Source organism: Patagioenas fasciata, chromosome 4 (assembly GCF_037038585.1).
Source record: "Patagioenas fasciata isolate bPatFas1 chromosome 4, bPatFas1.hap1, whole genome shotgun sequence".
Taxonomy (NCBI): domain Eukaryota; kingdom Metazoa; phylum Chordata; class Aves; order Columbiformes; family Columbidae; genus Patagioenas; species Patagioenas fasciata.
The window spans coordinates 34,602,426-34,626,834 of NC_092523.1; the positions used below are offsets into that span (position 1 = coordinate 34,602,426).

General features: G+C 35.8%; 1 protein-coding gene across 3 annotated transcripts; it reads left to right on the forward strand.

The window, feature by feature from the left end:
- Positions 1-1,254: 1,254 nt before the first annotated feature.
- Positions 1,255-23,342, forward strand: PDLIM3 (PDZ and LIM domain 3). Of its 3 annotated transcripts, XM_065836631.2 has the most exons (8): positions 1,255-1,628; positions 5,468-5,619; positions 7,066-7,150; positions 13,413-13,480; positions 16,782-17,045; positions 19,131-19,258; positions 20,414-20,525; positions 21,355-23,342. In XM_065836631.2, exons 1-8 carry the CDS (start codon positions 1,536-1,538, stop codon positions 21,542-21,544), a joined length of 1,092 nt encoding a protein of 363 aa, XP_065692703.2. In that variant the 5' UTR covers positions 1,255-1,535; the 3' UTR covers positions 21,545-23,342. The 3 variants fall into 3 exon arrangements, with proteins under 3 accessions (XP_065692703.2, XP_065692706.1, XP_065692705.1); XM_065836634.2 differs by lacking the exon at positions 16,782-17,045 and having other exon boundaries at positions 1,281-1,628; XM_065836633.2 differs by lacking the exons at positions 13,413-13,480; positions 16,782-17,045 and adding an exon at positions 12,792-12,979 and having other exon boundaries at positions 1,347-1,628.
- Positions 23,343-24,409: the final 1,067 nt, after the last annotated feature.

The window sequence follows — 24,409 nt, forward strand, 5'->3', positions numbered from 1 at the left end:
ACCAAATATCCCCAGCTAAATACCACCAAAACTCAGAATATCTCACTGAAAAGGACTTTATGTACATAGGCATTAGCAGCAGGCACAGATAAGGACATTTAATAAGTGAGAGTAAGAGGTGGAAGCCAATTTTAAATTGAAATCTACAGATAAACAAATTACACATACCACAAATTATATGAATGTTATGAACCTGCATTTTATTCTTCCATCTCACTTACTGCGCTTTCTTGTCCATCAGAAATTCTTCTAAGCAGGCTCTAGCTAGTAAGAAAGGAAAACACAAAGAGTGAACAAAATGGGTAAATCCTCTGTCATAAGGAACAACAAAAAAAAACACCAATCACACAACACATCCGAAACAACAGAAAAAAAAAAGCACACACAAAACACCACCAGTAAAACCATGAAACAAACACACTAACCACACTTTCCAAGCTCTCACTGACTTATTGTTGACTCATTTAGGGGATAAAACCAAAACACTAACAAAAAGACCCACCAGAGTGCCTGATAAGAGCTGTAGATACTGTCCTAGAGCAACTCAAATATAGGGCAAAGAGATGCTTAAAGAACATTACCCATGCACATATTAGCTTTGCTAATATCATATATAAAGACAAATCTGTAACACCATGATATGAAAATGAGTCAACATGTACAGGACCACTACAAAATTCTCCAGTTCTTTTTTAATGTAAGGGATTCAAATGTCAAAATAAAGCTGATCAAGCCGATGCAAGAAAAACAAAAGGAATGCAAAGTATTTATTTAGTAACACCAACAAGCAACAGAAGGTATCTGCAACTTAAAAAAAAGCCAGATTTCTACGAATAGGACAGGTATCATCAGCTAATACTGCACTTCTCTTCCTCAGTACGGGAAATATGCATGACATCAGTCCAGATTTTTCAAGCCATTAGAGTTGGTGCATGCCATGGTCTCAAGTGACTGTAGCCAAAAAACTCAGCTGAAGGGCTGGAAGGACTAAAAAGTGCAATTAACTACTACATTACAAATAAGACAAGATGTAAAGCAAGAGTTTGAAAGGGAAATCTCCTTATCAATATTTCTGTTTATATGAAACAGGATCGTGTACAAAGCCAGAGGAGTGCATTGCATAGCTGGAACAAGCACCAGCAATGTAATCAGTCTGATATCAAATGAGCAACGGGGTTGCTTTAAGAACCCAGGACACTGCACCCTGAAGCTGACTGTCAGGCTGAGGGGGACGCTGAAGCAGCAGATAAAGCCCATGTATTTGTTGTAAACTTTCCAGCATTCAGACTTTATTTGTCTGAGGTTGATACTCCCCTCTGTGGGTGGAGAAGCCGAGGGACTGGCTGACGTCACCCAAAGCGCAGGGATAAAGTGCAGTGCCCACAGCTCTGGGGTGAGTAAAACTTCCCAAGAGGTGTCCGAGGTGGGCTGCCCTGTCCAGCAGGTGCTCCACTGACAGCACCCTTCCTCCTGCAGCTCGGCTCCTTACACAGACCTCAGGGAAAAAGAACAGGAACCAAGAAAAACTGTCCACAATGCCACAAAACGTCATTCTCCAAGGACCAGCACCCTGGGGATTCCGGCTCTCAGGAGGAATAGATTTTAACCAACCCTTAATCATAACCAGGGTATGTACTCTTTCAATTTCCTTTCTATTTATTATGTATATTAGTTATTGCAGATTTTTGCCTTTTACTTCTCTGGAGTTCAGAGATGCAGACGAAACTGTGAGTAGATTAGCAAGTAGCTGCTAGTTCTGAGGAGAGCCAGCTGAATGCTAACAGTTTTTACAAGTTTTGTGCTGTGACATATTTCTGGGATTGCTTTATTGGTGTAAGAGACGTTAGCTGCATTTCTACTTACGCTTCAAAAACTGAATTTAAGTGCCTTGGAGGCAGAAAAACTCTGGCATGACTTCCCCAGGCATTCAGATGAGAAAATTAGTTTTGAGCCTACTAAAAGCCAGACCCCGCTTTTATCATTTTCATGACTAACCTCTGTGATCACTGGGGGAGAAGACTGCTTGGCAGCAGCTCCTCACGTCTGGAAGTTTGTGCTTTGCAAACTCCCTGCCAAGTTTACAAGATTAATCTGACTCTCATTTAATTAAATCAAGTTCTGATTATTGCCAGGAAAGGCAACAACATTTGTTTTTACACATGCAAAGGTTTTCACTTTCATGAATGATACATCAGTGAATTATTAGAAAGTTATCCAGTTCTGAATAGGAAAGAGATAGTTCTTTGGTGTTTTCTGCCATATTTGGAAACAGACAATTTACTTTACCCCCTATTAAAGGGCAACATTCCAAGCCTTCATTTTTTCATCCATTTTGAGCTATTAATTGCAATTTATTTAAGAAATAGCTACTCGATGAATGGAGTGTATAAAACACTGTCAGCTGCCCTGCATCTACAGACAGAACTATTCAAAAGACAGGATATGTATTTTGATAATTTGTATATTTTGGAAATTGTGTTCAATGCACATCAGACTAGAATTAGTTCTTCTTATATTTTTGCTGCTTTTCAGAACCTCAGACACACCAAGCACGTGTTCCATGAGCCTCAAAATCACCAATGCTTTATTTTTCCTTTTAAAAAGCCCCGCACTATGACTCAATATATACACTATGCCTGGTATTAAATAAATGTCAAGAGCTTTGAAGGATGGATACCAGTGGTGATGTCTTGCAGTAAATATGGTTCTAAACAAGAGACTGTAGAAAGTTTAAGGATCAACCTTTCAAATATTATACTAGTAAAAATTAGTTCATTTAATCACATATCCCATTTTTACATAAGTATAAAAGATTTTACTTAAACAGAAGACAGAATGGGATTATTTGACTGTATGTAGCTTTCTAACAAATAGCCAGGACATAAGAAAGCCTTTGGAGAAACAGGAGACAAAAAACACTCAATAACAAAAGGAAAAAAAAGAGAAACACCTCTGGACGTTTTGGGGAGTTCATTGCCTTTTATGGGCCTCCAAAAGAAAAATAGTTTCCATTATCTCCAATGAAAAATATCTTAGCGGTGTCTGGTTTGTATTTTCTTTGTGTTTAGATTAAGTGCAATGAAGTTTAAAACTGCAATAACAAAGGATGTTACTATAAATGTAAATTTTCTAAAGAATAAATGATTCTGCAATTGACTCATACCTACTAAATGCCTCACAAGACATAAGTGATCAGTTTCTAGCAACACAGAAATTCTCAAAATCACATTTCAAGTAGAACTATGAAACAAAATACATATTGGGAAAAATGACATGTTTAAGTGTGGTTAGCTTAAGTTCAATAATATTATTTGTAGATTTGTTTAAAATTAATATTTCTGTTGTTGCAGCGTACATTTAGAAAAGTCCCTAAATAAGTATTCATGCAGTAGCCCTTAAGAAGTAGTGAATATTTTGCAAGTTCCACATGCCATGTTTATGGAGCCCAGGTGTTCCTTTCATAAAAGGTATCACCAGCAGCCTGCTGACATTTGGCTTAACTGTCCAGACAATTAAAAAAAAAGCCATTAAAACAATAAATAGAAATTATTTTAAAATACATTTCTAATAAAATAACTGGACAGGTGTTGTTTGGTTGGCTATAGTCCTTGTTCAATGGCTGAAAGCTTTTACTGGGACTTGTCAAGAGACACACGACACACAATATAAGAGATCATCATCCACCTGTCTAAAGAACAGATGTCACCTCTAAAACCCATCTGTGGTTTCCCAAGCAAGGCAATTCTCTTGACTGTTTCAAGCAAATGCAAAAACCACAGACCATGATCACTGGGAGAGTATGAAGAACAGAGGGGACTAAAAATAGACATATTCTGATTCCGTTAGGGTAAGAAACAATGAATTAACTGGAAATAATGAAAACACTTCCTGAAATTCTTGGAACTTCACACAGATGCAAAGAAATTACATCAGTGAAACTGATCAAAACCCTAGTCTTAATGAAACTGAATAATTTCAGTTTATTCTGACCAGAAGATAACTTTTTGCAATCTAGAATTTAGGTCACATTGAATAAAGCACTACAGAAACAATTAAAACTTGTAGAGGGAATGGGGAAATATTTTCAACTCCAGATTGAAATTCTATTTTAATACAAACCTTTACAGATCACATGCAAACACTAAATTACTTTTAATAAATAACATAGCACTTACTTTGGCTGTAACAGAACCCATGATAAGAAAAATTCTCTCAACTAGCTTTTTTTTACTTCATACATGGCACAAATTAGAGAACTGCTCTTATAAGTGAGACTATATGGACTTTTCTGTCCTTCGTGCTGGTATTTGTTTACTTCAAAATAAGCAGCTAGTGTTATATTGGATGAATCAGCCTGTCCCCTTTGTTCTGCTGTTCCAGAAAAGCTAAATTCCAGCAGCTTATGTGCTACATTCACCAATTTCACGTTGCTGTTTTGCTTATCAAAGGTGACCTAAAATGGCAATACATACCTAAGGGACCTAAATACTACTCAGTGACCAAAGACCTGTTTACATGGTGTGGTGTTATGAGAAGTTACCTGTTTGCAAATAAAGGTCTGCAATTGTAGAACAAGCTTTAGTAACATCTAAGGTCATGGCCTCTCTACAATAGTTATTTTAAAACAGAATTATGTTGCATTTCAGTTATTTTAACCATGATGCAGATTATCAACGAGCCCAAAAAGAGGCAAGCATAAAAAGTTGAGCTTAGGGCTCTTTCTGTGAATGTCACTGATGCTGGTACATTTCCATGAGGCATGAATTGCACCACACAGATCAGCTTGAAGGATCAGGGTCACTGTTATTCAAGTGTGATGGAACTTAAAGCTAAGCACTTCAAGGAGTTCAGCATCTGGCTTAGACATGAATAAAGAGAAAAATGTCATTTTGGCATTATGAGCTGATTCTGATTAATTAACTAGTTCTGATTAATTAGCAACACAACTTGAGAGGCCAGGGTAGCAGAAAATAGACTAACTGCTGTATTTGTCCTCAAATGTGATAAGACAAGTGCCTTTCTGTATTATCCAGTCAATGGCATGTCATGAACATGAAGTAGCACAATTTCTTAACAGTTCTATTCTGCTGTTGCCTGGAGTTGTAAGGGAAAAACTTAACTTTTTTTCAAGTAAATTACACAATGGCATTTGAGACAGAAGACACAAAAACAAGTTGCAATAACTACAAAGTGGAAGCTCTTTAATGCAGAAGTGTGAAGATAGTTTCCATCTAATTTGAAGTTATGGTGAATAAAGCATTCATGGTGATCTGACAATTGAACTACAGAGGGTCTGTCAGAATTAAAAACTCTCATTTTTTGTAATTAACCATATAGTTGTTTACAGGCCCACTCCCTCCCTCTCTTGCCAGCCCAACAGGAAATAAGAAAGCACAGTGAAGTTTATTTTCTCTATCAATTTTCATGGTGCTTAAGCAGTTAAATTTTGTTTGTTTGTTTTTTTCAGATTACACCTGGAAGCAAGGCTTCAGCTGCCAACCTGTGCCCTGGTGATGTTATTGTAGCTATTGATGGCCTAGGCACAGAGAACATGACACATAATGATGCCCAGGAGAGAATTAAAGCAGCTGTACATCAGCTTTGTTTGAGAATAGAGAGGTATGTGTACATGCCTGCTTACTTCTGAAAGAAGATACTACCCAACCAACTCATTATAGAGTACAACTATTATATAGCATAACTATTTTCTATAGTTTTAAGATTTTCACAAAACTTTTAAAATTACAAGCACCCAGACCTACCCAACCAACAGGCAAGACATGTCATGGGCACAAGAAGACTAGCTTCCTCGGGCTACTCACCACATTTACCGAGCTGCGAACCATACCTCTGACTGCCCCTGCTGACTCCACAAGTCCTGTATTTGCTGTCAGTAATCAAAGAGTTCTTCATATTTTGGGGAAATAATAAAATCCTCAGCTAGGTGTCACTAGTTCAGTTACCTCTCTGCTCTCATGTGCCCTGAGCAACAGGTGCTAATCATTGCCACGTCCTCCCAGTCACAGACAGAGCTGATAGTATATCCTCCCAGTTAAGGAAAGCAACATCACATCAGACTTTCATAAGGGGTGACAAAGGAGGCAGTTTAAAGACAACTGCTTTGGTCACAATGTATTAAACCACATACAGGATTCTCAAAGCAATATTAATACCAAAACAAAACTAAAAAACTGTCTCTGACCTAAGCTGCAGGGGTTCACAAACTTTTTGTGTTCATTTCTCTCAACTAAAGCCAGGCAGAGAAAGAACCTGCATTTTTACAGCTCCTGAGTTTGCTCAGCCTTTAATGAGAATCACCTATCAGTTGTCTCCAAGAATCAGACAGCTTTAATTGACCTGAGGCCCTCCAGGAGGTACAGGACTTTATTGCAACTGATCACAGCATTTCTTTCCAAATACACAAGGTGTTGTCTGATTATTAGAGCATACATCATGGTTTAAAAATCCTACAGTTAATTCTAGGTTCTGCTACAGGTTGATATATGCCATTTAGCAATTTTCAAAATATGATAAATGTAATTGTGCCTATAAATATGTGCATATTTTAAAATGCTAAACATTTGTGTTTATATAATAAACAGTGCTAGATTAATATTTAACATTAATATTACACTACTTGAAAATTAGCTGCCAAATTTCACTTTGCCAACGAAAAGCGAATTGTAACTGATATTTGTTAAATATATTTGTTATCTCTGCTTAAGTGACTGAAAGAATAATCTGTGCAACCTCTATTTACAATTGCACATAAACTTTGCATACCTAGTTTGGACTCCTCCACATTGACCTTTCATTCGCAATTGGTAACTACTAACATTATTTCCCATGGTTCTTAATATACATAATTTTTTTTAAAAGTAAATAGACTTTTTATATATTGTTTACATATAGTACACATTATATATTGTTGAAGTGTTTTTATGTCAAAACATTAAAAAAGCATAGAACAAACTGCAAATTTTCAAGCTGCATTATATTTTACAGGGGCATACACAACTCTACAGGAATCCAAATTATTTAAATTCTGCCTTTCTTTCTTTCTAGGGCAGGAACTAAATTATGGTCCCCACAAGTTTCAGAAGATGGCAAAGCACATCGCTTCAAGATAAATTTGGAAGCTGAACCACAGGTATGAATTGTTAAAAATTACCTGACCATTTCCATTTGCCTTTTTACACTCTAAATGAGCTCCCTTGAGGTCGTTAAAATTCTTTAAAGAGCACTTCATCGATTATCTGCCAGTTTAAGCTAATAGGAACCATCACGATTATGATATGTATGAAAGTCATTTTATCTGACTGGATGTTTTTGAGTTTTCAGGTATAACTGAAACAAAACATTAACAAGTTACATACATTCTAATTTTTCTTTAAAACTGTATATATGACATAGATTTATTATGGAAAGAAAATATTTCCTTTTATTCTGATATGGTTTAAGTTGCTTTAACTCTTTTAGAGATTCTTCATCATGTGAGGAAGCTCTTTTATCAGGAATAAATGTCAAGCACTAAAGCAGTGCACTCATTACATCACAAAAGTAATTTTGATGTAACAATCAGTTAAACAGAGAGATCCATTAACACTGGGTCTCTTTACTTCCATACATTTTCATACTACACCATGAAAATGAAAGTTACAAGTTTGTACAAAACCTCTGTACTGATCAAGCAGCAGCAAATCTTTCACCTCTTCTGACCAGCAAAGTCTTGATCCTTGTCTACAACTAGTGCTTTCTTCCTTTGTCATTCCTCTTTAACCTACATGAACATTTGCTCTTCTCAAGAGGGGGGGAAAGAAGAGCATTCTGCTGATCCTGGAAAGCCAGGATCAAAGCAAGTATGTCAAAGTATTTATTCTGTGCTATCCTAGAAAAAATGTAAGTGCAGATTCCATTTCAATAAATGCTATGCAATAAATACTTCCAGCAATTCTGTTTTCATGGAGACACTCCCAAGCATGAATATGGCATTTCAGTGTTCTAGTTCTCTCTTCTTTCCAATCTAAAAACCTGCATTAAGTAATACAGCAAACTTAATCAGAAATATCATAGCCTCTTCAGCAGCAGGAGACATTACAGTGAAGAAACAAAACTATTCTAGTGGCATATTTTTGTGGAATAGCTAGGATATACATAAAATACATAGCAGTGGAACAAATTCACTAAAAGAGCTACAAAGAAAAACATGCAGGCGTGTATGACAGGAGAGTAATCCCTTTGCAGGAAAGCTGCATTCCTAAAAAGGATAGTTACTTAAAAATAAATCACAAGATTTCACTAAGAGCTATTTGGCAGACTACTGAAAAGCAGTCTCCACTGGGCAAACAGAAAAGCTGTTTCCCCTAGATTAAATAGCTCACCTCTTCATTTTAGTGAATCTCTCTCTCTCTTTTCTTCCTAGGAAAATCAGGGGTATTGAGTATATTTAATGAATAGTAGGCCCCAGAAAAGTAGCAAAGGTAGTAAATAAATATGCTAAACCATTCTAGGGATGGTTTACATTTTCAGATCAAGTACCTTCACCTAAGAACATCCATCACTCTGACCTCCCTGTAGAAAAAAAATACATTATTTTTTTCTACAATTGCTGAATTTTTAAATTAAATTTTACTGCCTGTTTAGCCACAACACATGAGACACAGCAGCATGTATAGCAGTAATGGACAGTACAACACCAAATTTTCCTTAACCTCAGATGACAAATTACTGCATAACTACAACCTGTGCTGTTTAGGTCATATTAGAGTATGCTGCAGTCCAACACTGAATATAGGCAGTGAAGCCCAGATGAATCCAAAAGCATGACAGAGTTACTTCAAATGTAAAATCTTTTTATCCAGAAAGTATTGTACATATAGACTCATGTGCAGAAACAGAAAAACATTGAGTTCTATAAAAAGTATTTCCTCTACATACGTAGTAATTTAAAATACTCAAAATATCATAGATGTTATAAACAGGATCAGATTTTTTTCACTCTAGCCAGGTAGATGTTTTAAAGTTCACTAAGAAAGTTTCACAAAGGGAAGTAATGATTTAATGCACATTATAAGCCAACTGAATAACAATAATAGACAAAGACATATACAATCTTCTTAGTAAGTATTGAATTTGTATTTGCAAGATAATAATTATAAATGAAAGTAAAACATTTTAAATTGCTCAGCAGTTTGGTCCAATATTTGGCCAAAGAATGCTTACTTTAGCATCAATGAATAAAAATTATTCTATGGGTGCTTGGACATAGCTACGTGAAAACTGATGAACTAAATTCTCTGCCTACCTGCAGCTATGGGACAAAGAAACTTCACACCACAATAAACTTTTGCACCAGGCTGAGCATCCCCAAAGAGTCATGTGGAGATTAACAGAGGCAATTGTCATAGCACAATGAAATCTCTCACTGTTTTTCTTCTGAGTAGAGGAAACTGAGGTAACAATTCTAGTAAATAATTTGCAGCTACAAGCAGCTGACTGAGATCCACTCTTGAAATCTACACATTGCCACATAAAAACCCACCACCCAGTTTTGTCTGTCTGGAGCAACCTATAGTGTGATGGATAAATAATAAGAAAGTATTACTAGTACAATCATATGGTATTCTGTATAAAAGCAATTTAGAACATAAGATTCACGAAGAATATAATTAGGAAGAGAAGAGAAAATATAACAATCTAAATGGCAAACTATCTTATAAAAGTATTTTTAAAATCCTTTCTACTGTATTGTCAATGTAAAGCAATACTATGACCTGTAAATTTTTTCTGTCACAATCCCTTTAAACTCATCTTAAATGAATTTGTTTCCATTACCACAATTTGAATTGATTTTATTTGGGCTTTCCTTTTTTATTTCTAACTTTGCCTTTGAAGATTTTGTTCAGTGTGACCAGCCTTCCAGCCATGAAATACGTTATACATTCCTGGGAGATATAAATATGCTATTCCATATATAAGTATAAAAAAAAAAAAAAAAAAAAAACCACATGACACCACTATTCTAAAACGTAAGTTCACAGTCTATTACCACTTACAATCAAGTTTTGAAACATGATATCTCGAAACAGAAAACATCAGTGTACTCAGAGCAATTATTGCCAAAGAATGCCATCATATGGTCTGTGTTGGATGCATTTCTACAGGCTTTGGGGGCTACATTCATTCTATTCCTGATACCTGTACCAATGCAAAATGTAGTTAGCCCTGCAAAAAGGACATCAGTCAGGTAGAAAAAAAAAAAAGAAATGAAACACTGTAATTCTTGAATATTCCTGATTAGGTGTTTCAATAACCTCCAGTTCTCATTTAGCTTTTGAACTACAGAAGGACTTTTCACAGATTCAATGAGATCCAATAAACACAAGAGCTGGACTATTTTTGCTGCTGTATATTCTGTCACTGACATTTTATATGCATAGATGAGTTAAAAGAAAACAGATTTTAGGTCTAACTAACTGCAAATACTTGTTTCAAAATTGTTATATAGTAAATGTGCTATTATGGTGCCGTGTCTTCTGTGCTGTTCGTCAACAAGAAACAAAAAAGGGGATGAAATTACAATGTTCATTATTGAGTTTGTTCATTTTATATCATACGTGGATTTAAATCCATTTTAAATACTTTTACATTAATATCTTTCATGAAGTAGACATGAACCTAAACACTAGTGGATTATTTCCAATTACTAATACATGTTGTTAATCGCAACCCAGTTCTATTAGGCAGAAACAAGGAATTGCAAGTAAAATCTTTGTGCTCATTCATCCGATCGCTGCTTTCAGTAGCCTCTCACAGTGCAATGCTGCTAAACATTTTCATTTAATAAAACTGCTTTTTACTGTTTGCATTTTCTGGTTGCACATTCTATATAACCATGACTTTTCTTTAGGTCTGTTCCTAAACATATTTCTGAAACTGTTGTTTTAAATTAAAACAAAAGAGCCAACTCACACTTACGTTTGCGTAATTTTTATAAGCTACTCACCAAAACTTCAAACAGAGACTTGATACTGTCTGAGAAACCTAGAGATGTCAAAATTGTGTCCATGTTTATCCAATCTGCTCTTATTATCTTGATTTATTCTGAGGATTTGACTATTCAAATATCTGTTTTGGGTTTTGGTTGTATTTGTTCTAACCATTCCCAAAGGCTAAGGTAATTTCAAAAGGCATTTCTGCGTCAAAAAACCTTTGTTTAGAGTTTTATTTGGCAGAACAAGGAGACTAGTTTGTACAGCTTGCAAAGCATAAGTGAAAGACCACAATTGGACCTGAATAATTTTAAAGGTGAAGATGTTGGGTGTGTCACCATTACAAATCTGTGATAGCAAATACCAGACAGCAGAAACTGTACACAGTGATTAAGCCAAAAGCTCCAGTACCTAAGATACAAGCTTCAACAATGTGAAATAAAGCTCATTCAGCAGTATTGGAACTTGGACTGTCCATAGGTCATATGACAAAGTTGTATAGCAGCATGAATCCAGAGATGGTCTACAGCATTGTAGATGGATTCCTAGTACACCAGTCACACTCAAAACCAAAGCCAAAATACAGAATTGGCAATGATTTCTGTAAAAATTGAAGTATAAATGATTGATGCTGTCCAAACATTAGAAGTTCCAGTCTCTAAAGAAGAGAGCAATTCAGATTGTAAAAACTTATTTGTTAGGAACAAGAGCTTGCTATTCCATATGGATAAAAGTTCAAGTGCTCTTGCAGCACCATCTCCAAAGAGCGCTGCAGGACATCAGGACGAGGTGATGAACTACAGCAGTAAACGCTCTTCTCTCACTAGCACAGCAGGTAAAAAAACCCAAACCCTCCGCATATGACACCACCATTTTTTCCAAAGTCTGTATTTCTGTGGATTAGTGATGGATCTGAGGTGACAGGGACTCAAAAGAGACCATACCAAATCTGCACAATGCAAGTAAGTGAATTTGCACACAGGCAACGGTCTTTATCATTCCTGGCCTATCACTACAGGAGAACGTTGTAAATTATCTGAAAGGTCATCAGATATTTTGTTTCCAGATCTTATTCCTATGATTTCCACAACTGGAGGAAATTATCTGGGCCAATATTAAACAAAATCATATTCCAGAAATAAACAAACATAGGCAGAATGTTTTCCAGTTTACCCATTTCTGGCTTTTACTTATTTATGATGATTTCACATTATCTTTAAATTATACAGCATCAAATTTTTGATGCACAGCTATGCTTCAAAGTATGGCATAAGTTCAGAAGAATGTCCACAATCTGATGTACATTCAAGACTACTTCAGTTAAAAGAAATGTTAAAAAATTTGTGTTTTCTAGGTAAGACACTTACAATAAAGTCTTCATACTTTTGCAAGTCCCTCCATCAGTACGTGACAAAAATGCAGAAGCTGGAAATTAGCACTAAGGCAAAGCAATTAAGCTAACTACACATGAATGTAAACAGTGCAAAATCTAGAGAGCAATACAACAGGTTACTATAATATTCATCTTTCCCATTTCTTCTTAAAATTGCACACCATTTACAAATGTGGAATGCCTTCTGTTTGCCCTGAGGCAGAAAAATAATAGTTTCTGAATGTGTATGGCTTTAGTAGTATATAGAAAATTCATGGGAAAATATAGTATGCTTGCACCAGATACAAAATAACAGTCGCAAAAGTAAAAAATGCAGAGATTAACAATACTGATGTTATCAGTTTTACTCATGAGTAGCTTTGGTGTGCATTGTAGCTATGTGTATTTTGTCTGCCTATCATGTACAGGAATTCAAGCCTATTGGTTCAGCTCACAACAGAAGGGCCCAGCCTTTTGTTGCAGCAGCAAATATTGATGACAAAAGACAGGTAGTGAGTTCCGCCTATAATTCTCCAATTGGGCTTTATTCATCTGGCAATATTCAAGATGCACTCCATGGACAACTGAGGAGTCTCATTCCTAACTCATCGCAAAAGTGAGTACTGGTATTTACTTATAATACACAGTCATTTGTGGTAGATCACTATCTGTTCTGTTTTCAATTGACAAGTCCAGCTCTTGCTGTTTTCTCTGATAATCAAGCGTTTATTGATTATCCAAAAACACAGTGATAAACGAAGAAATTTTTTCCAACACAAACACGATCCATTCAGCTCTGTAGTAGCAATGCTGCAGGTAGCTAAAATTCGCCCTCTGTGCTAGGCTGCACCACTACCTATCATCCTCTCTTAGAACTGCACTTTGAATGTTTCTCAGCAACATGGTGGACATATTTTGAGTACCAGGAATGTACAAAATAAACACATTTACTTCATGGTTACAATTTTAAAACTTTGTTAATTACTTTTTAACTAGAAATAAGCATTTGTAGGCCAAAGAAAGTTATGCTAACCCTCTTTTCTTTACAGGATATCAACTACTTTGAACACAGACATAATATTCGGCCCAAACCCTTCATAGTCTCAGGCCGAAGCAGGTTATAAACTTTGAGTGGTGTGCTGGATTTGGATGCATGGTGTTATTTTTTAATGGATACTCACCATTCATGTTAATAAAACATACTGATGCATTTGAAATTCACTTACAGTAGTTTATAGGCTAACACTGAAATTGAGAAACAAACAAACAAAAACAGAAATGGCTGACTTGCAGAGATCAGGCTTGAAATTCAAATTTCTATTTGCAAAAGAAAGCAGATCCATGCTCCATCTCAGTTATACTGACAAGTGTCTGAAGCAACCTTATTCAGCTTACAGTGTAGCACCAGATATTGTATAGTTATAAATCTATGGCACTCTGAAATTCTTCTGTCCAAATGCAAATACATGTAATCTGTTAACCTGCTAAATACAAGACAGCTAGTTATATAAGTTATTATCCAGGCTATTCAGAGAGTTTAAGTTTGCTTTTCAGCAGACCTCTATTCAGAAGGCAACCTAACTCATAGCTAAAATAGAAGAACTATCTTTAGGAGAACTTTAGGAGACATGTAAAGCTCTAAAATACAGAAAAGCTTATATATATACATCCAGCAAATTAGTGTAATATCCCTCTATCACAACTGAGAATGAAATGCCTCACTATTATTTACATTATTGAATACAGAGGGGGAATAAACAACGTACTCTATGGCTTAAAACAGAAGGAAACTCAAAAGCACCTGGGTGATGCCATTTATTGTGATGCCACCCTTTATACTTTCTTGCAGTAGCAGTTTTTACCAGCAGATTTAGTGTTCTGCATTTCATTCTGAAAGTCTGATATGCCTGCATTTCAATTACACTAATTTAAGTCTGACAAACTAGACCAGAAAAACAGGATGGTAATTGATTCCTGTGTACAAAGGACAACCTTTTGTGGATGATCAGTTTTGTGAGATGTGTCAAATTTTTCAACCACCTGCGTGATAAAGAGAAGACTGTAGAAGGTCGGTAGAGTCCATCCTTCTGTGAACAAGAACTATCAATGCAGAAAACACTGCAGTGGAGAAAAGGTGCGCATCTCTCCTTGCAGTCTGATGCTGATACAGGATAAATGACAAAGCAGTCATTAGCCAACATGCCTGGCCTCTAGCCATAGGCAGCACTTACCTAAACTGACTTTAGGACCACGGGGTACCATTTACAGGTACCTAATCAGAGTTACAGAGAATCAAATGACTGTATCAACAGCCTAATTTGGAAACCTCAATTACACAATATTTTCCATTAAAATATTGAATTAAATAGCCATTTTCCAGCATGTCAGATGTGGTAAAAAACTGCAAAAATTAACCTGATAGCGATGAAATAAGCGTCAGGACTTCAGCTGGGCAAGGTCTGCCAGGTGTTCTAGCATCAGAGAAGTCTGTGTCTACAAACTGCAGAATCTCTGACGTGGGATGCTACATCTACAAAACCTTTGTTGTCACAGTCTTTGTCTGCTATTTTTTCATCAATCTGGCTTGATATATATCCTCTGCTAAACACAGCAACAAACAAAGAGTCACCTTGACTGTAAACATCCCTTTAGGACAGGGAGCTGAGGCTAAATAGGACTTTGACTCAAAGAAGTGCTGATTCTGGAGTGTGGGTTTGAGCTGACAGGTTGGACACTAGCCACAATTCTGGACTTTACCCTGGCAAAACTAACTGGAAATTACGTGTAATATATAATTATATTGTATTTATGCTTATAATTTATTCTGTTTTAACATTACTTTGGCTGCTCATAGCAAGAGTTGTGCTTTTTCTAGCCTTTTCCTGCTACTTTCCATTTACTAACACTATCAGCACTGACAAAACTTATTCTACTGCAGGATTAAACATGATCTTGATTATTCTAAAAGAAAAGACTGTAAATTTCTAAGTTGCGTCTGTGTGAATTTTTTGGCTGGCTCATGCTAGGCGATGATGCAGAATTGTACTTTTGCTGTAAGGTCTGGCTATCATTTCTGGAATTAGCCTTCTTTTCATGTGTCTTTGATGGTAGAGCATATATTTCCCTTTAAATTTTTGAGAAAGTGGTCCTACACAAATTCCCCTCTGAATCAAAAGGGAGGATTTTGGGTCGTCTTCTCCACCCAAGACTAGCTACTTGGCAGGTACTGTACTATCAAACTGTGAAATAGAGGATTCTCCCAGGTTTACACAGAATCATTCAGCTCGGAAAGAACTAACCACAAACCTGGTCTACAGGTTGGAGAAAAGAGATTAAGCATTTATCCTCTCATAGCTCTGAATGCCACATAAATGGTAACCAAGACTGTGGAAAGCCTGGGTTATGTGCTGTTGCAGAGCGAAAGCAAAGAAATATCCTGTAACAAAGAAAGTCTCTGAAGTGCTATGAAGGAAGGACTGAAATGTTCACACAGTGACACTGAAGACGACTTTGGGCTTAATGTTCACATTATTTACTAACCCTGTTCCAGAGATGTCAAATTGATGTTCAGTAACTTTACTTCAGTAATGTCAAGCAACATTAATATTTCTAGAAAACTGTACATATTTTTCATTATATATAAATTATATGTAAAATCTACTTTGAAAGCAGTAAAATTAATTATCTGAATAACCCACTGTTCTTGTGAAGGACCACTTTACATTCTACTGGAAACACTGTAATTTAGAAATGCAAAAGTATGTCTGGCTGCTTTAGTATCTCTTCTTTGAAATATTCAACAACTATCAAAAATTATATATAGTTAAACTAATTTAAAAGTATTAATAAATAACTTATTGTAGAATTTAAGAAAGTCTAGGAACTGTCACATTCATTATTTTACACTACTTTATAGTAGTTGCTTCAACTGTGGACTGAGATGGTTGTGAGGTACAGGACTGGGATGATGTGTCTAGAATTCCAGTCCTGCAGGTGTCTATTCTGTCACTGACAGACAACTCGCATAACCTTTGTATGCTACCCTTTTGTAGATATTCAGAATTTCTCATCCAGAACAAAGAATTTCAGGGAGGCTTAATTAATCAATAAAATCCAGCATCAAAAATGTAAATAAATTATTATGCTCTGAATGATACAATCAATCAAATAATTTTTGCTACCTTAAACACATGCCAGAATTTTAAGGACTGCTTTATAACTGGCATTGATACTTTTTACAGGAAGATACTTTTAAATGAATACCCATACTTTTGCTTTTCTCTGCTTTCACTTTTCTGCATCTGTTCTATCTACACTTTTCAGCCCTGTTAACATCACCGTATTCCTGTACTTTTGTCTTTATTCTCTATAATGCGACATGCATTGCACACTCTCCTGTAATCTGGCTATTAACCCAGTGGATGCAGCACTCCCTCGGGGATTGACTGTGGCAGTGGACGCAGCACCCCCTCCTCCATTAGCACGGTCAGCTCCATCTGCCCCACCGAGCTGAAGGCCGTCTCCAAGATGGCCCCAAACATTCCCCTGGAAATGGAGCTTCCCGGTGTCAAGATCGTACACGCTCAGTTTAACACACCTTTGCAGTTGTACTCAGATGACAATATCATGGAAACACTGCAAGGTCAAGTGTCTACAGCTCTGGGGGAAACACCCGTAATAAGGTAATTAGAGGAGCATCTTTAATGTTTATGAATATCCAAATTTAGAATACAGCAAAAATCATTAGCTTTAATATCACATTGTTTCTATGATAATGGGTAAGAGCGTTAGAAAGAACTTGAGTCATTTAAAGCCATTCTGTATTTTCATTAAAATATTAGTAATTTATTACTTTTAACCCAAAGTATTATAGGAGTCTTTCAGAATTTACAAATAAATACTTCATAGGAAATAATACTCTATTTGTAGCTAATAAATAGAAACTGATGATACTACCTGGACTATTAGCTGACTGAACATTCCAAGTCAAGATTCTGATTCCCTCCAAAATTCAAAACTATTTATTATTGGTATCATAATTATGTATTTAATAACATCTAATAATTTATTAAGAATTAATAAAATACTATTATTAACTCACATTTCTTTCAACTGTTGAAATTCAAGTTATGAAGATTAGTAAATCTTGTAGATGCTTATAGTGTTCTAGGTATCTAACTCCCATTCAGGACTTGTTCAGTACGAATAGCTCTTATCCAAGAAGAGACAGCATTTACTTTATAGGCCTACTGATCCACCTCTGACTTGTGAATTTTATCCATGGCAATAACTAAGAGTAAGGTATGAACATTATGTATCTGGACAACAACAATGATTAAACAATACAAAGTTTTAAAGCAGTATCCATTTTTTTTCAAGAGACAGTTCATCATTTACATTTCTTTATCTTTACTTTTGCACAATAGTAGCTTAGTTTTCTGGTTTACAACAGTACTTAATAATTAATAATATGTATGATGTAAACTAAAGCTAATTACTAATATTTTGAATAAGTAGTAATCACCAATGAGCCTTTTTCAGCATCTTGCAGAATTGGGCTGTTACTAACCACAAAAATCACATTTATATATAAGTTTTTGAGTTCTACTTATCTGATGAAAAGTGTAGTTCATAAAGTCTTTGCAAAGTGATGTTACTCTACTGCATGAATATTTTCCCTCAGTCACAACAATTCAAGAACAACACAAGAAAAATTTGCTTTTTCTTTTTTCTGAAATAATGGATTAAGCCCAGAGTAGTGAGATTTCACAAACTCCTGTGGCACTCCCAGTGTGAAATCTCTCTTTGGTTGTGGGATTGGTTTTTCACTCTGTATGCACTCAGAAATGTTATCTCACACATTTATGTAGAGGTTGGTTTTGCCTTCCATATGTAATTGTATCATCACTTGTTTGATGTTTAGAAATCTTAGAATTTTAGGGTTTTATTAGCCTTTGGTGAGAACTATAAAAACCAAGCTCCTTCAATATAAAAGCTTGTGACTAGAGAAGAAAGTGGTAATTTCTTCACTAGCTTAAAGATGGCTCAGAGAAATCTGTTGTCTGATGAAGATGTGAACAATTAACATCAGCAACAGGGGCCACTGCCCAACTGTGGCTGCTCTTACTGTGCCATTTGACAGCTTAGATGTTACCCTGGGAAACAAACCAAACCATATAAAGCAAAACCCAGTCTAATTCCTTGTGGAACTAGTTGCTTATTTCCAGTGGAAATTTACCTAGGGTTCAACAGACAGTAGGAGGCCAGTTGTAACAGGAAATTTTAACTGGACATTTATGTATATATTAGTGAGATAACAGACTTCATCAGAGTAAATTTGGACCTTTCTAATTAACCCCTTACCTTACATAAAGATATGAGCTGTGATTTTAACAACATTCTTGAGACCAGCTGCCGTGAGAATGGAACTTCTGGAGCAAAGAGCACCTGGTAATACAGCAGCTGATTGCAGAAATGCAACTGCTTTGAGGTTAAAGAGGTACCAGCCTATTTCCAAATGCTATAAGAGCCAGAACAGTAGTTTGTAGATTTATTTTTGTAACAATTGCACAGATATTTTTTCCAGCACTTTTTAGATCTAGAGAAGGCTATATAAAGCAATGCTACCTGGAAGAGCCTTTCAGTAGCTGTCAAAACACATTGGCTTAATGTTTGTTTCCTGAACCACATTTTGTGCCTGGTAGAGCTATTGCTCCGAAGTTATGTTTGTTAAACTGCTTTATCTGCTCTTTGTCCCTGTGATACAGTGACCCATCTCCGAACGCAGTGCCTCAGTCTGACGTGTACAGGATGCTGCACGCCAACCAGGAGGAGCCCAGTCAACCTCGCCAGTCTGGCTCCTTTAAGGTGCTCCAGAATTTAGTCTCCGAGGAAGGTGGTTAATAATGACATATCCTACCTGTTCAAAGTATTTCTAAATGTTTGTGGGAAGGGGGGATTTGAGAAGAAAATATGAGAGATGAGAGCTTTAAGAATTTCTGAAAGCTCAAGTAATTCTGAATCTTCTAGATAGCACATCAGCCTCCTAACATTTTTCACCCTTGCTTTTATAGTTAGCAATCTCCTGTGTGAACAAAATGGTAGTGTTAATCACATTTTTCAGAATTTCTTCTCAGATTTTAAGGTTGTTAATGTAAAAGTTGATTTAAACGGAATGATAATTTTTATGTGAGAGAACTTTCAGGACGAGCTGCCTACACTCATGACACCAAGAAAACAAGCACTCTCTTCCACATCCAGGAAAAGAGAAACTCCTAAAACAGGTTTCACTTATCCCCTCTTCATTCTAAATAAAAATTGAAGAGGACAATATAATTTACAGTCATATTTCCTTCAAACGAAGACATTTTGAAAATAGCATTAGTAAAGGCTGCAAATCTGTTATGTTTACAGTAAGTGCACATAATAAAATACAACCAAAATTAATCTAAAAGGTAAATATTTAATATTTTAATTTTGACACCTCAATATTTACCAAAGAGGTGATAAATACATCTAATAGTGCATATATATATATATATATATATATATGTAACTGTGGTATTTTGCTTGGCATTTTCTTGTGTTTTGCTAATAATTTTGTATTCATATCATGTTACTAATCTTTCTGAATTTGTTGTATGGTTAGTTATATGAATGAGAATCTAATGATAGGTCTTGACTATGTTATGTTGCTGTATTAAAGCTAAATCCTCCTCCCTCTCCTGCTATATGCAAGATCAGAGAATTAGATGATGTCAATGAGACAGAGAGCACTATGTATATGTATGTATTATATGTACATATGTATATGTATACATATGTATATATGTATATATTCTTGCTTTTTTGGCTACAGCTACACAATATTTTTCCCAGTTCCAAAGAGGTGCAAACTGGCCCAGTAAACCTGTAGAGAGAAACTCTGTTGTTTGTTGATACAAGTGTAAGCCTGTAAATACATCCAGGAATGTATTTACAGGAAAAGTATTTAACTGGACCAGATGCTTTTGTATCAGCCTGCACATAACAGGATTGTTTTGATTCTCAGAAGGACGCCCCATGGGTACAAGAAGTGTGAAAGCTCCTGTAACAAAGATACCTTCTGCCATGCCTGGTGCCCAGAAAGTGCCACTGTGTGACAAGTGTGGGAATGGGATTCTGTAAGTTGTTTCTTTTTCAGTTTTAGAAATCTTTAGTTCAAGCACATGTCCTGAGACACCACTGCAGACTACAGGCGTGTTTTCTCAGTGGTGGTCTCAGTCTCCATTTGCACTAGTAGAAAAAAGCTTCTAGAGAACAGAGATATAAAAAAATATTGTTCTAAATCCCAAATTATTAACTTGCACCTAAGACACTTTAGATACAGATTATTTCAGTTTCGACAGTGTATCATCAATGCTTTAATTAAGATTTCTCAGGACCTTTTGCATGTCAATCTTTAACACATACATAACGAAACCAGCAGTTACCCGTGCTGCATTGTCGCAGGCTGTGAATTCTCAAAAGTTTCTTGGTAGTGTAAAGCATCCTTCCCTCAACCCAGCAGGAGTATCCAGAAAGCTCTGTGGGCCTGTTTTAAAGCTACCAGATTTCTATTTGAATGACATCACTAACTTCAGCAAAGAAGATAGATAATGGTGAGATCAGCGAACAGTTACTGAGGAAAATAAATGTGGTTTTAAAACTCAGTTTGTCACCATTTTGATCGGTTAGACTGTACTTTTTGTGTTGTGACAAAATGAACATGTTTCTTCAAACTCTAGTTTTCTGATGAACTATGTGATCAACTCTACAGCATTTTATGTCACTTACTCAAACTCAGCTTCCAACCTTAAATTATATAGTAGTTGGCAAAACCCTGAGATGAACAACCTAAAAGCCTTAAGATAAATACAGAGGAACTTACTTACTTTGTGTCATACTGTAGCTTCTTCTCACTTTGAATTTATATGAATTAATTGGTTTTTTCTTTTCATTGTTTCCATACAGAGGAACAGTGGTGAAGGCACGTGATAAATACCGGCACCCGGAATGTTTTGTTTGCTCTGACTGCGGCCTCAACCTGAAACAAAAAGGCTATTTCTTTGTGGAGGGCCAACTATACTGTGAAGCTCATGCACGGGCTCGCATGAGGCCACCAGAGGGATATGAAACAGTTACCGTTTACCCGAAATGCTAGTCTTATGTTAACACACAAATCTATGCATGCACACAAAAAGCCACTAACAGCTTAGAACTGCAGTACAAGAGTCAGGACTTCTGCCTGATTCCAAAGTAGCAGCTTTTAAACCTTTTCTTCTGGGATTCTGAGGGAGGTGGAAGTCCCTGTTAGGCAGCAGTAACATATTATACCAGTAAAATTCTGCTAAAATATTATCTTTGAAGTTGCCAAAATAACTCAATGAAGTATAAGCTAAAACAGCTGTACTGGACTAAAGAAAGTGAAACAGCTGAGGTAATACATGATTACTACAGCATATACATAAGTGCTCTAATCAAGACATTATTTTTAACAGAAATTAAGTATCTGTGCAAACACCAAAGCCATCCAAGTGTTACAGGCTGAGCCCTAACAAACGTAGAACTCTTCCACATGATTAGAAAAGCAGATATTTCACATGGATAGTACAAAACAAGCAGTTGTTCCTGTCTGCTTCCACCATCCATTATCCAACTACCATTAACGTACGTCAAAAACAGATTTTGCTTACTCTGCTTTGAATTTGGGATTATATTGACTTAATTTTCTGATGCAGTAACTGTGACAAGGAATAAGTATCAATTCATGCAATAAAATGGCTTGCATAATAAAGACTGTTTAGTAAAAGGCAAAATAGAAGTTCTACATTGTTTTAATGATTTGCAGTGAAATCAGCTTTCACATCACTTAGCAGGAAATTGTTCTGAGGCGTGCACACACATATATTGGGTTTTGGAGGAAAAAACAAACAAACAAACACACCAACCCATGTTCTAATAGGAACTCACTGCAAATTGAGAATGAAAGCAAATTTAAAAACTTTTCTGCAGAAAATCATCTTTCTGCATCTTCATCTTTCAATTTCCATAATAGAAACAATGGAGAAATATCTTCATAATATCTTTATTGCTGGTAAATTAAAACTTGGACAACTTTAAAAACAAATGTCAAAATATGAAAAGGAAAGATCTTTTTAAAAAGCCTGGTGAAGTCCTAAGAAAAAAAGGCTGGATGAACACATTTTTTTAAATGCATTTCTGAAACTTTTTAAGGGCTACATTGCTTTCAGGTAGGTGGCGGCTACACACCTGAATTACAAACTGAACCACAGCATTTTCAAAAAATATCAATGCAATTCATAAATGATTTATTGGGGTATTCTGAACCCACTTTAAATAGAAAAATCCACAAAATTTTATATCAAGTCTACAAGACTAGCAGAAATTAACAGCTTGGTGGCAAAACCAATTTTACATACTTTTCTCATTCCACAACGAAAGAAGCTTAAAATGTAAGAAAATTGAATCAAAACAAGACGCTGTACATACTTTAAATCTATTTTTTAAATTCAGATGAGTCCCAAAGCTTGAAATACAATGCCACGTATTCAAAGACTTTTAAAAATGTCTTTAAAGTATTATTTCAGAATTTAAATGTTTTTAAAATGTGTGTCACTGCATTTACAATTTATGTCTGCATATCAAAAGCACACATAAAGAAAGTGTTGCACCCCTTTAAAGGTTATTTCCCAAATCATTTTTGGACACAAAACACAATTCTGCTCCCCATGTATCATTGAGGATATGTGTAGCATTTATAGCATTTATATTTTTTCCACTGATAAAGCCCATAATCTGAAAATTCTTTTGAAACTGAGAGTGCATATAATGCCTATTTTTACAAACCTAAAATGTCATTTGTGTTTTAAAATATTTGCTTAATGTTCATTTATTTGTGGAGTAACTAAAGATAAAAATAAATCTACATATGACAAAGATTCTGTATTTCTTTTCAACTGGTATGAAAAATGAGAAAGTGTGAGTGTCAAGTGACTTGATAATAATAGAAGTTTGGCATTTTCAGCCTGACAGAGCAGTATGCTTCAGATTCACCAAATCCCTGGCAAGAATGAAATTCAATTTTTGTATGAGGCATTTGAGTATATAATCTGGGCAAAATTAGCATTCTTTTCTAAAACTGAATGAGATCATGTGCTTTCAAAACTGAAGACCCAAAACGGTTCTCTCTTTAACAGGCCAAACATACCAGTGGTAACTGTGGGTAAACTCTCCATAATGTAGAGACAGTGAACCATAAGGTTAAAATAAAGTAACAGAACATGACCTGTTGCCAAACTCTGGGGACAGTGCAGTGGTATTGCATCATCACATGGTGCTATTTTGAGAGGTCTGAGGTTGGACATGACTTTGATAGAATGAGTAAGTAAACCTATCTAACTGCAAGTACCAACCTACGTGAAAACCTTTACAGCAATATAACATAAAGGAAATGAAGATTTTTATTTAATGCAGATTCTAAAATACTTGATCCTGATAGAGGAGAAAAGTAGGAAATCTCATCCTACAGTCTTTTCAGTCTGGGGGACTTGAATTAAAATGCAAGAGAAAGATAGAGCGATTCTCTCTATCCCATGCTCACAGCCCAGTTCTTTATCTCAGCAGAGTGTCAGTGGTTCCTGGCACAAATCAGTGTCCAGCTAAAGGACTATCTGCTTTATCTTCTGGCTTAAGAATGGCACAGCCAGTAAATCATTATAGCTTAATGCTGCTATGCCTCTCAGCTGTGTCTGGACTTTTTAATATTTATTACAAGCTGAAGAGAGCCATGGCATTTATTTTTAGATGGAGAGAAAGATAGTAAGTGTGACTTCACATGCTCGTTATCTCAACTCTTCAGATGTTGATCAACAGGTGTGAAAAGCTTTCCTCAGCTATGCTACTGCTGCATAAACAGAGAGGCTCTTCTGCGAGATGTTAAAAACTTATATGAAACTGTAATTGTCCAAATGAGCAAGCCAAGAATTACATCTGAAAATGCACAGGT